This window comes from Sprattus sprattus (genome assembly GCF_963457725.1).
Source record: "Sprattus sprattus genome assembly, chromosome: 8".
Classification (NCBI taxonomy): domain Eukaryota; kingdom Metazoa; phylum Chordata; class Actinopteri; order Clupeiformes; family Clupeidae; genus Sprattus; species Sprattus sprattus.
Window position 1 is genome coordinate 27,329,008 of NC_137927.1, and position 16,005 is coordinate 27,345,012.

The window sequence follows — 16,005 nt, forward strand, 5'->3', positions numbered from 1 at the left end:
AAGAAAGAGACAAGTGGAAAGAAGGATGGATGGCATATGAAATGATGAATCAGCCAGCGCCGTAGGTTCCAAATCTGTCAAAAGAATCGCACTTCCTGCCCATGTGACGTCACTTTTCATTACCCACACCCTTTTCTTCATTCTCAGACAAGAGCGTGATTCCCTTAGACCTGTGAACCGTGTCAGCGAGACATTCTACACAGAGGCTTCACACTCTTTTCACGAAACTCATTTGCAAACCGTCGCTTTGGATAGAAGAGGAGTCAAAGATAGAAAAGCCTCTGGCAAGTCAGCGAGCTTATTATCTTCCTGAAAACAAAACCAGAGCTTTATGAGCTCATTTCACATTTGAGTGATAAAGTGGCCTCACCTCGTCACCACATTCAGGTGAATGGCGAGCTGAGGGAAGTCAACACAAACCTCCGCGCAACATGCAGTGCTATTGTGAAGCGGTAGCATATTTAAGTCTTATTAAAGTGATATAAAAAGTGAATTCAAAGACAGGTTTAGCATTTGTTGCTAATTCAATACCAGAGAGGCTTAATGAGGAAACTCGCGCTCTGTGGATTAGCCATTAACAAAAACTGGGACATGCATTTAGTGGAGGAGGCTGCATTTCACTAGGCTGAGAAAAAATGGCGGTCAGGACACACAAAAAGCATTACAGGTGGTGAGGGATTTCGGAAACTTCATCGCATGATTAAACACAAATTAATTGTTAAAGCACGTTGTTTGATTTTGCATGCAGTTAATATACATTTTATACAGTAGCATAGCATCATTTCCATTTTCATACATCACAGGATCACGATGGTGCACGTAACCGAAACCTTGAACTCGTCCTGAACTCGAACTGCAACATGGTCAAATGTAATTCTGCGCCTTGCATTATTGATGTTGTTGTATATATCCTTGCTGATGTAACTGACTGTCTTTTGTAAATGTACAAATGTAGGGTAAATATCTTCTACACACAGCTATATGATGCATACTTAATCTCTTACTGACTTTTAAAAGTATTATAAAACATTCATAGAGGCTTATTTCAACTGCTGGCAGTTTTCATTAAGGTTCTTTTAGTCCAGTTACTGTAGATGGTCAAATTGTAATTATATTTATTTTAAATGACTTAACGTTTGCTTACATAAGATTATACTCGGACACTTTTTGGATGGACATAATACAGCCCATCAAGACAAATTATTTATTGTAAATATCAGGGTGGGTTGGGGTGTCAAGAAGATGACTTTAAAGGCATGTGCTCAACTATGAATACCAGAGGCCAAACAGAAGGTCTCTTGATATGTTTGCATCCTTAGTAGCTTACAGAATTTCTGGTTAACCTATTTACATTATTCTGATAATGTAAGATACTTTTAGACCAGGATGGTCTCATGTAGCTCAATTGTTAGGAATTACATGTGTCCCATTGTTAGAAATAGTTTGAATGCTTCCCAATGTTTTTTTAACACAGTGTAATAGCTCTGTGACATGTACTGGCATGAAGCCAACTCCCTGAATTAACTTTACTTAGGATGTTATCAATATTCGTATGGCATTAATCCTAAAAGGTCCACAAATATATAATATGTAATGTTCAAAAGAATATCTGTAATTTAATGATCATCATTGCTTTATTAGCCCCTTTTAAACTCAATTAGTTAATTCATAAAATCTATATCAGTTATACAATTATGGTGTCGTCTGCTATAAGTAGTCATATAAATCTTATAAGCTTCAAAACAAACTTCACTTTACTCTCCCATATGCTTCTGAAAATATCATCCACAGGAAATATGAAATCTGTTTCACTCTGGAGCCAGAGCAGAAATGACTTGAATCTGTGATTCCACTATCCTTCCATGTTCGGACATGTTGCACCACTAACTGCCACATTGCTTCAGCTGCTTCAAAAAAGCCTCAGGAAGGATGTGAAGGTCGACACCAGAACTGTGTCACATAGCCACACTGAGCCACTAAACTCAGCTGTCACAAGGTGCCGTGGTATTTCCGAAACGAGGAGGTGTCATTTTTATAACTTTATGTCAACAAAAACGAACATGAGTTAACAAGGGTGATATGTCAAAATGACATTTCAGTTGACATAAAAGCAACTGTTATGACAGCTGACACTAGTATGTGTGCACTAATATTGCTCACAAAGTTAACAGCTGTTAACAAACTGGATGCAATATTAACAGGCCTATTTCAGCCTCAGTATAAAGCAATGAGGTTGGCACACACCAGGGCATGCTGTCCACCAGGCACCAAAGCACCAAAGCTACCTAGCCACCACAACACATATGCTATATACGACCAGAAGACTAGTGGAGTGACCAGCTAGAACAGTGGTTCTTAACCTGGGTTCGATCGAACCCCAGGTGTTAGTTGAGTCACTCTCAGGGGTTCGGGAGGGGTCAAGACACACACAGTATAGCCCAGTTCACACTAGCAATGTCGGGCCGTTTTTGTACATTTGTTTTGAAGAAATCATATTTTATTTTTCCAATTACGAAGGGTTTGGTGAATGCACTAATGAAGCTTGCAGGGTTCAGTACCTCCAATAAGGTTAAGAACCACTGAGCTAGAGCATTCTCTACTTGTTCTTCCATAACAGGGCCGGCGCTATAGGGGTGGGTTAGATGCAGACGCACCCGGCCCCTAGCTTAAAGGGGACCCCAAAAATAAAAAACTTACATCACGTGAGTCACAACCTCAGGCAAGCTCTCTGTGTTTGCACCGCAAAACAAACAAATTCAGTGCTTTAATGCAGGGGCAATAAACGTGGTTGTAATCTAATCTAATTTTAATCATCTCTTGTGCATATTCCAGTGGCTTAATTGTTTAGGAGTACATTTGCATCAAAACAGAATATACTGTATACCGTCCCCTAATTAGAGTGTAACTCTCTATCAGTTCAGAGATAATGTTTGTTTCAAGTATCTTAACAAAGACAACAACAAATTTAGTTTTTACTTCCTTGCTTAAACTACAGTCATCTGTATCTTCTGAGGATAGCAACCCCCTTGGCAGTACATCCACTGTGTCATTGTCTGATGATCATCATAGCAACAGTACTGACTCAAACAGTGCAAAAGAAACTGGCCAATGTTTTTCAGTATATTAATTTGGGTGGGGGGGGGGGGGGTCTTGCATATGGGCTGACAGGTCACGCCAGGCCTGTAGCTACATAAACAAGCTCATCATGCAGCTCCATACAAAGCTGTAGACTAGAGTGTTTTTTAAAATAAACACATATGCACCATTCAATCTGCTCTTCAATAATATTGACACTACACCTGACACCATAAGCCAGTTTGGTAAGCTTTATCTCACATATTGTATACATAGAACAGTAGGCAATGTGTCGGCACAGAAATAAATTAAGAATTAAGTGTTCAGCTTTTTGGATTGGATTGGATTCAATTTATTGTCAATGAACATAGTACAGGTACAGAGGCAACGGAATGTAAAAAGAGTCACAATTAGGATGAATACGAGGGCCTGGAGAAGAAGGGTTTGTCCCTCATCATTTATTGAAATGTACATATGTGAGTGTGTGTGTGGTGTGTGTGTGTGTGTGTGTGTGTTTGTGTGTTTGTGTGTGTGCGTGTGCGTGTGCGTGTGCGTGTGCGGTATGCTGTGTGTGTGTGTGTGTGTGTGTGTGTGTGTGTGTGTGTGTGTGTGTGTGTGTGTGTGTGTACATATGTGAACACAACGCCCTTTGTCCTGAGCAGATCAGGATGACGCGAAAGAAGCTGGTAATGTGTGCCCATTAAGTCTATTCTGCACTCCTCTCTCCTGCAGTGTTTAATTCATATGGCCATGCGTATGACTCATGAATAAATGATCATTGCACAGGGTTCCTGCCTCAGAGGGTGCTCAGGAGGACCTGTCAGCAGTACGGAGAAAAGAACAAGCAAAAAACAGGACTGTACTGTTTGTCAGGGACAGGCTTTTAAGTCGCTACCAACAAGAACCTTAGCCTTTAAAGATCCAGTTTGGATTCGGTTCCACGAAAGGTTGTTATATGTGAGCTCAACAGCTTTATTTCGCCATTGTTTCTCCGCAACAAAAAATAGTTCCATTGTCAACGCCTTGGTTTGGAATTTTAAGAATTTTGAATTAACGGTTATCATCAACGCGAATATTTCATCGCGGAGTGATTTATTATTAGCTGTGGAAAGTCCCAAACTGTTGGTATGTTGACGGATAATCCAACTCTTGGAACGTCTCTCGTCCAATCAGAAACAGCTAAATAACGCGATAGAACCCAATTGTTTTATAAGTGAGCTTAACAGCTAATGAAACAACACCACTCCTTTCCATGCTCCTCAAGCCTTGTGTTAATTGGCTGAGATTGTTCATGGCTTGGTCCGAGCCACTATGTTTGTTTCCCATTTACAGAGCCAGCACAAACTGACCGTACAGCAAGAGGACTGAAAAGAGCAATTTGTAGAAGATGAGAATTGTGGACTTCTCCTTTAAAGTAAAATGCGCAATGGAAATCCCCGCTCTCTTCCTCCTCTTTGTGTTTCTGTTTTTTTTAGGCTACACACACTATTCTATTGCGAAAAAAAAATCTTCAAGCGTGCACAGTATTGTGTGCTGTGGTATTCTGCACATCCCAATTAGTTTTGATATTCCTTGCGTTACACAAAGAGGCTCTGTCATCTAAAACTCGGTGAGAAGCGGCAGCCCAAACTATAAATAAACCTAGTGTTTAGAAAGAGGGGGTATTGAGGGGAGGAAACTGAGAAAAGGGGAGGGTAGTTAATGACAAGGTGTGTGTGTGTGTGTGTGTGTGTGTGGGAGGGGGGGGGGGGGTTAGAAAGGCAAAGACAAACAGAAAGCAGAGAGCAGAAGGGAAAGAAATATACTTCACATGTAATCAATAATCATTTGATCTCTAGATGGGCATCACAGGCAAGATCATGATCCCTCCCATCTCTTTCTTTCTCTCATCCTCATCTCTACTCACACACACACACACACACACACACACACACACACACACACACACACACACACACACACACACACACACACACACACACACACACACACACACACACACACACACACACGTACGCATACATACGCATACATACGCATACATACGCATACATACGCATACATACACTTTCACCCTTTAGTTACTCTTAAGATTTGACCTGCATTTGAGTCAAAATAATTGAATCAACCTGGCTGGTCAGATATAATAGTGTAATACTGAAAGGCTTGGATATGTATAATAAGCAATTATTATGCTGGACTGCAGTGTGGGAGGAAAGGAGATCTCTCTAATATTAGGGGACAATGAGTCTCAGCTGAATAACATTCTCACAGAGTGATTGTCAGCCCTGGGCACAAGCACAGCACAGCACAGCACAGCTAGTGATCCTTTGAGAGCAGTGTGTGTGCTTAAGCGACAAAAGAACCAACAATTATTTAAGCTTTTTAACGCACTGAGGGCACAAACTCATGGTCACTCTGATAGAGTGGAAATGTGTGGGTGTTTGTGACTGTGTGTGTGTGTCTAAGTGTGTGTATATGGGTTGTGTTGTGTTGTGTTGTGTTGTATGTGTTAACTGCAAAAACATTCATAAATGCAATAGCATTTTAAAATAAATTCAACGCAGGGGCTCATGCAATTTTAAATACGTGCTTTTACTCGCGCATTATGTGATATGTTCCGGCGCATCTTTCTCTTAATCTCTGTTAAATGATGCAACCTCTTAAGGCTTCTTGCTGGATGCTCTCTGGAGCTCAGGCTCTGTACACCGCTACAACACCTACAACTCCAAACCCAGATTGGTTCCAGCTGACTGGATGAATGCCTCTGACTTCTCCCCTATATCCACGTGCTTGCTGGCTCCACACAGTTCATCCCTGGTTACGCCAGGCCTGGTTGTTCAGTTGAGGCGTGGGTTGGAACCAACAATTATTTAAGCTTTTTAACGCACTGAGGGCACCAACTCATGGGGCACAGGCACAGCACAGCTAGTGATCCTTTGAGAGCAGTGTGTGTGCTTAAGCGACAAAAGAACCAACAATTATTTAAGCTTTTTAACGCACTGAGGGCACCAACTCATGGTCACTCTGATAGAGTTGAAATGTGTGGGTGTGTGTGATTGTGTGTGTGTGTCTAAGTGTGTGTTTATGGGTTGTGCTGTGCTGTGTTGTTGGTTGTTCAGTAGAGCCTTGGGTTGGTCGCCAAGATGTACAATCACAAATGCCACCTTTACTTCTCCCCACTGAGTCCCCCCCCCCCATCACTGCCTGCCTCCATCATACGCTTTCGGTCCATCATTTCCCACCTCAATAATCTCAGGTCCTCACTGCTTTCCCTGAATGTCAAATCTGTGCGCACGACCAGCTGAATGGCGAATCGTTCTCCCAGCGGCTGCATAGGGATGTGGAGTGCTTATGGGGTTAGGGATTATCCCGGTGGGTCCCAGCCAGCGCGGCGCGCAGGGGGCACGAGTGATTCAGAGAGAGCCTGCTCATTTCATCCCATTGCAGGTAATGAGTCCGCCTTTGTGCTTTGTGCTGAATCAATTCAGCTGTGTTCTACAGCACACCAGAACAAAGTGGATCTGCATGATGAATGGGTCGCTCTCATTCAGTGGGAAGCGCGGATAATGTAATCCCGACGTTGGCATTGTCCATGTTGCTAATGATACATGCGCACCGCACGCCACTGAGTCTCCCAGTATGGATCTAAATATCGGGGTTGGGTAGGGGGTGGAGGGGGTGTCAAGAAGATGACTTTGAAGGCACGAATCACTATGAATCAGAGGCCAAACAGCAGGTCTGTAGAGGTATTTGCATCGGTGAGTCAGACACTGACTCCTGCATCAGTGATGAGCTCTTAGCACCTAGAATGGAATGAGATTGGGAAGTGATTGTTTCTCGATATTTAGTAGTTTGTGCAGCAAGCCACTCATCCTCTGTGTAATTCAGTAAGCTGCTCTGGGGCTGTTTGTCGAAATGCTGCTGAGCCTTTCGATGAGTGGAGCAAGCCGCTGTTTTTGCCACTGGTTGCTGGAACACATTTTTGATTAATGAATGAATGCTTGTCAGGAGATAGGGGTTTATGAATCAGCCAATCTGGCTCTATTTGTAGATTCTCTCCTCAGTCCTCCTGCTGCTCCTACACCTGCTCCACTGGTCCTCTCTCCCACATCCCCCTCCCCTCTCCTTCTCTCTCGCTCCTTCTCTCTCTTCTTCTCTCTCTCCTTCTCTCTCTCCTTCTCCCACATCCCCCTCCCCGCTCCTTCTCTCTCTCTCCTTCTCTCTCGCTCCTTCTCTCTCTCCTTCTCTCCCACATCCCCCTCCCCGCTCCTTCTCTCTCGCTCCTTCTCTCGCTCCTTCTCTCTCGCTCCTTCTCCCACATCCCCCTCCCCGCTCCTTCTCTCTCGCTCCTTCTCTCTCGCTCTCTCTCTCGCTCCTTCTCCCACATCCCCCTCCCCGCTCCTTCTCTCTCTCTCCTTCTCTCTCGCTCCTTCTCTCTCTCCTTCTCTCTCTCCTTCTCTCCCACATCCCCCTCCCCTCTCCTTCTCTCTCGCTCCTTCTCTCTCTTCTTCTCTCTCTCCTTCTCTCTCTCCTTCTCCCACATCCCCCTCCCCGCTCCTTCTCTCTCTCTCCTTCTCTCTCGCTCCTTCTCTCTCTCCTTCTCTCTCTCCTTCTCTCCCACATCCCCCTCCCCGCTCCTTCTCTCTCGCTCCTTCTCTCGCTCCTTCTCTCTCGCTCCTTCTCCCACATCCCCCTCCCCGCTCCTTCTCTCTCGCTCCTTCTCTCTCGCTCTCTCTCTCTCGCTCCTTCTCTCTCGCTCCTTCTCTCTCTCCTTCTCTCTCTCTCTCTCTCCTTCTCTCTCTCCTCTCTCTCTCTGTATCTCCTTCTTCCTCCAAATCAGTCGGCTATTCTGGCATTCCACTCACACCTCATAGCGATTACCGGCGTGTCCGCAGACGCTCAGACACCGCTGTGACCTGCGTTATCATTAAGACCCTGGTCATTTGTTTAGCTGAATGCACGTCGCGCGGCACACGTGTGGGTGTGTGTGTGTGTTTGTCTTCCCAATTCGGGTCACCTCGCGTCCCCTGGGCCGCCTCCGTGCCGCAGCCGCAGCGAGGCAGCTGTCTGTGGACTGCGACAGTCCCATGCTATCAGTCACTTGGAGCAGAGGCAAAGCCTGCTGCTGCCACGCTATGCCAACCGATGCCGCCTTTTAAGCTGTTTCTCCATCTCTTTACCTCTCACTGGTTTAAGCCTCTCAGCTTAGTCTCTTTCTTCTCTGACGCCTTGCTCTTTTCTCCATCCCTATTTCTTCCCTCCTCCCTCGTTTTGTTTCCTGTTTTTCAACCCAACCTTACCTTACCCCCTGCCTAGGCTGCTTCAGTGATAATGAGACACTGATCTGAGCCAGTGTGTCCCTTTGTTCACGCATGACAGCACCCCACTCTCCGGACTGTTTAAGACTAATTTATGGATCAGATGAGCTGAGAGAGAGAGAGAGAGAGAGAGAGAGAGAGAGAGAGAGAGAGAGAGAGAGAGAGAGAGAGAGAGAGAGACAGAGACAGAGAGACAGAGACAGAGACAGAGACAGAGACAGACAGAGAGAGAGAGAGAGAGAGAGAGAGAGAGAAGGTTGGAAGGGTTCACGAGGACAAAACTAGCCATGCTTGTCTCATGGCCGATGCTACCAAGTGCAAGAAAATGAGACCATTGATTTTAATTATTTTTGTCTCCCTACTGTCAGCTTGATGTGGTGTTCTAAACACAGGCCAGAGTAAACTAGTTGTCATTCAGAATGAAAATTCATTTTATGATAATCAGCGCACTTGGAGATGCAAAGGTGATTGTTGTCAGCAGTGTGCCACAGTTGATTACCAAAAATATCTGCTCACACTTAACCATTGGCTGCTCATATACTGAGTGGATGCAGCCACAGCATTCTAAATGAGATAACAAATGCCTTAATGCATATGTAAATATGGTGACAGCCTGCCAGTTTTAGCATTGCTTTTGCAATCATCACAATTCCAGCATTTAATTGCCTCCCAACCTCAAAATTCAAAAAATCTATTCCCTTTTGAAGCTGAAAGTCCTTGGTGTTTTCAACATGAAACACTCCACAGCCTCCTTACAACACTAAATCGCGTAGCCAGTGGTGTCTCAGAGTTGTTCTGCTGACTTAGATGCTATTTTTAATCAACATTGATCCCTTTTCACTACTGCAGTGATAAGAGACTGCTCGGGCACCCGGATCTCTCCGGAAGAAAAATCCCAGGCTGCCCAGAGCTCCTTTCTGCTGGGGATCAATGTCACTCACTTGTTTATTTACCAGGATGGAGAGCAGGCTGCTCGTTATCAACTCTGCTACTGTGAATATGATATGGTCTATAAAATTTAACTCATTTCTGCAAGATCCTATACAGACAGGATATATGGGGGCAGGGACCGAGAGCCATGTATAGATCTCTCATGTGAGCCGTGATAGGTGGGGGGGGTGGTGGTGGTGGTGGTGGGGGGGAGTTGAGAGGGGATTTAAAAAATGTGTGGTGACAGAGATACTCTGCTTCAACAATGTCACAGGACCAGCGTGGTGCATAGTCGCTATCACGACACACATGGATTACAGATGTTAGAGATCTTTGCTCAGTGTGTGTTAATCACAGTGAACATAGCGAGGTGATTTATATATAATTAATAACATTATACAAATAATTCTATTTTCTTATTCAATACGAATCAATATCATAACTATATATGGTCATGTTTGTAGAGGCGTAGATCTACTTGCAGATTGATATGCACCATTACAGACAAGCTAATGGTCCTGTATAGCACTTCCTTATCCAATCACAGCAGAACATTAAGAGTCAAGGCATCTTGGGCTCGCGCTCGATGAGGCGCTGTTGAAAAATGCCCCAAGGACGCTCGGCATAGCTGAAAACCCAGTGAGATTAAGCTGCATCCTGTGCATGTATTTAAACCGCCACTGGTGTCTTCTGCCTTCAGCACGTGCTCAATGATACAGGCTGGAGGACACTGTCATTTTTCATACATTGTTGGTGAATTTGTTTGTTTTCTGCACGCACCATCTGGGACGTGCTGGCCAATCCTTCAGGGATCCAGAGCCTGTGGCACCACATATGTTGCCGCAGTGGGTTGAGGCAGCTCTACTGTTGCTGGCTGCCAGTGCTGGCAAACAGGTGACAGACTAGGCCGTGATGACCAACCAAAACATCTGAGAACAAGACATCGAGCCAACCCCCACCCCACACACAAACACAAACACAGCACTCACTGAAAGAAGGATTCACAATGCAATGCACTGAACGCCATTACTGACATTGCTTTTGATGATGGCAATATGTAACCAGGCTGTGTACCCAGATCTAATGATCAACCAAACAGTGAGCATTCAGACAAGATGTCTGCAAGATCAAAGCTGTCGCAGCTGGACAGAGTACTCTATGAGATTGTTCAATGAAAGGGGATTTAATAACTGCCTCTGCCTCTCCAGGCTTCTGTCAGTGGCACTTGTGTTCATCTTTTTTTGCCCGGTTTCTATGTGTTATCTCGTGTGTCTCCTGCCCAAAAGCTAAAAGTTCACAGAGAGCCATCCATTTATGTAGTCACTCTGCTTCACCAGATCACGACAGTAGCAGGTCAACAAAGCTTATGAACACCTTTCTCTGTCCAAGCCTGCTAGTTTTGAAAGCTAGTAAAAGGTGACAAGGAGAAAGACCATGAAACACACTGCCTGAAGGGACAGTAAATATTGGTCTAACAGTGCTTTCATGTTTTTAAAAAATCTCATTCCAGACATGTGCACAGTTGCCTTGGACATAGTTTAAGAAAGAACTCTGCAGCACCCATTTAAAAATTTTAAGAAAAATGCCTTCAATAGTGTACTCAGTCGATTGATGTCTGATAAAATAAATGTATCAGTGCCAATGTGCTGTTAAGATGTCCGCCTTTCATGCTCTTTGGCTCCATTCTTCAAACTTGTCAAGGTAAGAGAATTGCCACAGACTAAATGGGGGTAGGTGAAATTATTTATATATTCAGGTCCAATGATTTCAAAAGCTTAAAATTAGGTTTTAATGTTACGGAGCTTCTTACAGCTTTTAGTGGGAGCACTGAAAGACTTTTAAGGTGCTTTAGAGTGGGACGTGGTAAGGTCTCCAGGGGAAACACGAGAGTCATTTTGATTTCAATGTAATCCGTGTGCAGCATAATGTCTGAAAAAGAACATCGCATTTAGACAAGAAAACAACCCTCGCAGGATGGGCTGCAACCCTGTGCTGTTTTCTGTATAACACTAAGAAAATGTCTGCTTTTAATCCAACGTTTTTTGGGGAAAAACTAAGCTGTAACAGAACCTTTGTACTAGCTTCTAAATATGCCAGAGATCTGGCATTGTCCCAGTTCTTTGTCAAAGACCAGAGGAGCACCAAACATAATGCAGTCTCTGCTTTGGGTGCTGAGCAACAGCATCATTATTGTTGAGAGGAAATATTGAAGAAAACATTGCCAGATAACCCCCACCACCCCCATCTCAGCAATGCAATCTTTCACAGGACAGAAGTGATCGACCAGAAATGCCACAACAGCATTGATCTCTGTAAATCAAGGGGGGCACAACCTACCTTTGGTTGCTCAATATCTGCTTATGGAGCTTGTTGACTGCTGTGCCTTGACCCACTTAAGGAGACAAGTAAACATGAACATTCATGGAAAGAACTTCACACTTGATCTATCTCCACCACTCCACTCCATTTCCCCCTTTGTTATGATGTTTATTTATCCCTTTCTTTCCCTCTCTCTCACCTTTTAGTTCTCTCTCTATCTTTCCAAACACTCACCACCAGGTTCCATCCGTGTGAAAATGCCAACTCCGCATTAACAAGCTTAATTATATAGTGACATTAATTGAGTGCCTGATTGGGTGCTCTCTGGGACACGATATGGGCCTGCTGCTAGCTGTGCGATTAGCGCAAATCATTAGCACCGAGCACCCGCAGATATTTTGTGGACATTGTTGCTGCAATTCCACAGTAAAGGAATTTATATCCCGTTCAGAGATTTCTCACTGGCTGACGGAAATGGTGGCTCTATCTCCCCCTCTCTCTTTTCCCCTGTCGGTTCGGCAGTGGTGGAATGTAACGAAGTATTTTTACTTCGTTACTGTACTTCGTTACATTTTTACGTATCTGTACTTTACTTAAGTAAAAATAATAGTGCATACTTTTTACTTTTACTTCGTTACATTTTGCAGCTATTATCTATACTTTTACTCCGCTACATTTCTACAATATGTGTCGTTATTCGTTACATTTTATGAACAGTTTCCCAAAATGTTGCCTACACAAAAATATGGATTGCGTTGCTTTAGGACGTTTCAGCCAATCAGGTGGCTCTATCAGCTCCAATGACAGCAGAGTGTGTATTTGGCACTGGCAGCACTACGGTAGCCTTGCCTGTTTTGCTTAAACATTCGACAAACAGCCTGATTAACAAACAACTTTTCAGCATGGATTGAGAGTCAGCCTCATCTGAGGACATGTTCAAGTTCAGAGGCCACAAGAACAACTCGTGGAGGTTTCAGTGCATTTCCTGTCTACCTCAAAAAAGGAGTTGCTACCCTTCAAAAATTCGCCTTCAAATTTGGAGAAACAGGTCGAGTTATGCGGAGTTCTTGCTATGCTAAGTTAATGTCTATGACTTTTGCATATCGTATGTGGTTACTGACATGATTTTATACTGTTATCTAGCAAAATACATGTGGACAAACAGCAATAGCATCAAAATAACACGATTGTACCTTGATTATTTTTTTAACGTAGTGGTAAGATAAAGCTGGAAGTTTAGCAATGTCAAGCTAACGTGAAGATTTGCTTTTTTTATTGACTGGTTATTGCCTGGCATGCAAACTTAATGCCTAGTCTTGGGTTACTCAATATGTTTTTTTTTCCTTTTCTGCAATCAATAGAGCATAAAACTCTGCATTGACCAGTTTAACAACTCTATTTGTTTTTCATATTTCCATTTTTTACACGTTTACAATTAAATAAAAGATTAAAAGATACAAAATTGTGTCTTTATTGGTTTGGCTTAATGGTATTAACTTTACAAATAATCCCTGGTAGATAACTTGTCATCTGCAGAATTATAAAATAGAGTGTGAACAGTTTTACAGACAATAGGCCCAATAAGTACAACAACCTTTCCAATTAACAAATGTTGTTGCTTATAATTATTATTACTAGTAGTGACATCTGTAGAGGCATTTATTACCAGTCGCTATTTCTTTATCAAAATGGCACAGCCTAGACATTGAAAGACAACCTATTGCGTGAGTACTTTTACTTTTACTTTTAAAGTAAATTTAAAACTGAGTACTTTTTACTTTTTACTTAAGTAGGATTGTTGATGTAGTACTTTTACTTTTACTTTTACTTTCATTTTCCTGGGTACTTGTACTTTTACTTAAGTACTAAACTTCAGTACTTCTTCCACCACTGCGGTTCGGCAGCTCATCTGGAAATGACTGATACCCACGTGTCCAGTTCAGCAGGAGTTCGACCACTCCAGGCTACACGCCTCCCTCTGGTCAGATAGTGAGAGTGTTAAATATTTATAATGAATAGAGGCCTCAGAGGAGTTCAATGTCTACTGTACGACATGGAAAGAAGAAAAACACAAGACCCGAGAGTGATATGTTAATCCTAGCAAGGTTCCCAGAGTTCCAGACCTCTGAGGCTGGTATATCACTGGGGCTATGGCAGTGTGACGATGACATTCCTATTAAAATGTCGCCTTTTTCAAGCGCTAATATATTTAGTGCTCCAAAGTAGGTGGAAATAAGTATGGTTGGTGTGTATGTGGGTGTTTGTTTATGTCTTCATCAGGGTTTGAGCGTGTGTGTGTGTGTGTGTGTGTGTGTGTGTGTGTGTGTGTGTGTGTGTGTGTGTGTGTGTGTGTGTGTGTGCGTGTGTGTGTGTTTTCACATGCGAATAAGAGGAATCATTTATTCATGGCCCAATTCATCTTATTAACAGGTTATTGGGTAGGTTCACATGCATCAACACTAATCTGGGAGAGATGGTCATAATTCCCATGATTTAATCAGCCACCCCTCTCTTTATCCAGCGTGAGCCGACCCAATTCTACAAGCTGCTGACCTCCACCCCCCCCCCCCCACCCCCCCAAAAGACCCATAAATGAGCCGCCCCACTCCTGACAGTCCCTGATTTAAACAGCTCTGGGTTGACTGCATCTCACCTGGGGAGATTGCAGCAAGATTGCAATTCAAGAACTGTCAAAGGCTGCGTTTTATTACCAAATAAGGTGCACACCTGCACACTAAGCAAAAAGAAAAAAGCACTATATTTACAACTCCACAGAAATACATTATGTACAGACTGATGCACACAAAGGCCCAGCCTACACCCAGCCTTTTCACAAGCACCCTCCAACACACACACACACACACACACACACACACACACTCTCCAACACATGCACTCAAACACACACACACACACACACACACACACACACTCCAACAAATGCACTCACACACACACAGACGTTTGGCACACACAGAATAGCAGGTCCTGTGAGGAAAGGAAAGGAGGAAGGGGGTATGAAGTTTTGAAGAACATCGGCCATGCTGTCAATGAGGGTGAGATGAAGAGAGAGGTGCAGACTGCCTGATTGAATCGGACTGACTGAAACAGTGGCGGCCCCTCCCAAGGGCAGAGAGATTGCATCAGGGGCCGTGCAAAATGTAAATGCCTCAGTCAGAGAGGGGCACGAGAGAGACTGGAGGGTTAGGTGGCCATGTGTTAAGGTGATGCGATATGTGAGTACAAAGTCTAAGGAGTATTAGAAATGCATGGATTTGAAAGAAAAATGCAATAACAGCACATAGCTTAAACCTTACAGTTATCTCAGATCTAACTTAATTTAAAAAAACATGTATAAGTAAATACTACAAAATACTACATCTATCTACATAAATCAGCCTTGCACAAAAACATACAGGGAGAGAGAGAGAGAGAGAGACATAGAGACAGAGAGATCCCTTTCCTCTTCTGATGTTTCTTGTGATGTATTGTTTATATAATTACTTATTATACACCCAAACAAAATGCTTTGGAAATACTGTAGAACGTTATGGTCATGCCAATAAAGCGTCTTTGAATTTGAATAGATCGAGAGAGAGAGAGAGAGAGAGAGAGAGAGAGAGAGAGAGAGAGAGAGAGAGAAAATTGTGCACTTTTTCAGAGAAATACAGAGGCAGAGATAGACTTCATCACACTGTCTGTGACACACATACATGCACATACTCGGGACGAGATTTTTGTTCATGCACTTCTAAAATAAACATGAAAACAAATTCCACTTAATATTAATCAGTGTTAATCTATGCATATATCTTTCCTCTACATTGCACCCTCTCCGGACCACACACACACACACACACACACACACACACAGACACACACACACACACACACACACACACACACACACACACACACACAGACACACACACACACACACACACACACACACACACACACACACACACACACACACGCAAACCAAAAGAGAGAGAGAGAGAGAGAGAAAGAGAGCGAGAGAAAGTGAATGGTAAACACAGGCACTCACCCAGAAGAGCAGGTTGAAGAAGACCATGCCATAGCGCAGGGCTCGCATGCAGCCCTCGGCCATCCTGCAGCGCCGCAGCTCTAGGAGGAAGATGAAAGAGAGGTCCAGGTAAAACACCACATACTTCCTGCCCTGCGTGGACGTGTAGCGGCCCTTGGCGGCCTGCGGACCCGGAGTGGTGCGGAAGCCGAAGGTGAACGGCGAGCTGCGGTACTCGTACTCGCCGCTGTAGCGTAGCGGTGGCGAGCCCGCCTTGCTGTCCAGCGATGGACTGCGCCGGTACGGCGTCTCGTCCGTGCTCGAGCGCCGCAT

At 43.8% G+C, this 16,005-nt stretch overlaps 1 protein-coding gene across 1 annotated transcript in view; it reads right to left on the reverse strand.

Annotated features, from left to right (window-relative positions):
• Window positions 1–16,005, reverse strand: part of tspan4a (tetraspanin 4a) — a gene marked incomplete at its 5' end in the record, with an annotated part of 39,929 nt that extends 23,924 nt beyond the window's left edge. Inside the window, one exon of the mRNA XM_080843290.1 lies at window positions 15,694–16,005. Coding sequence (XP_080699416.1) covers window positions 15,694–16,005 — 312 coding nt within the window. The remainder of the gene's footprint in view (window positions 1–15,693) is intronic.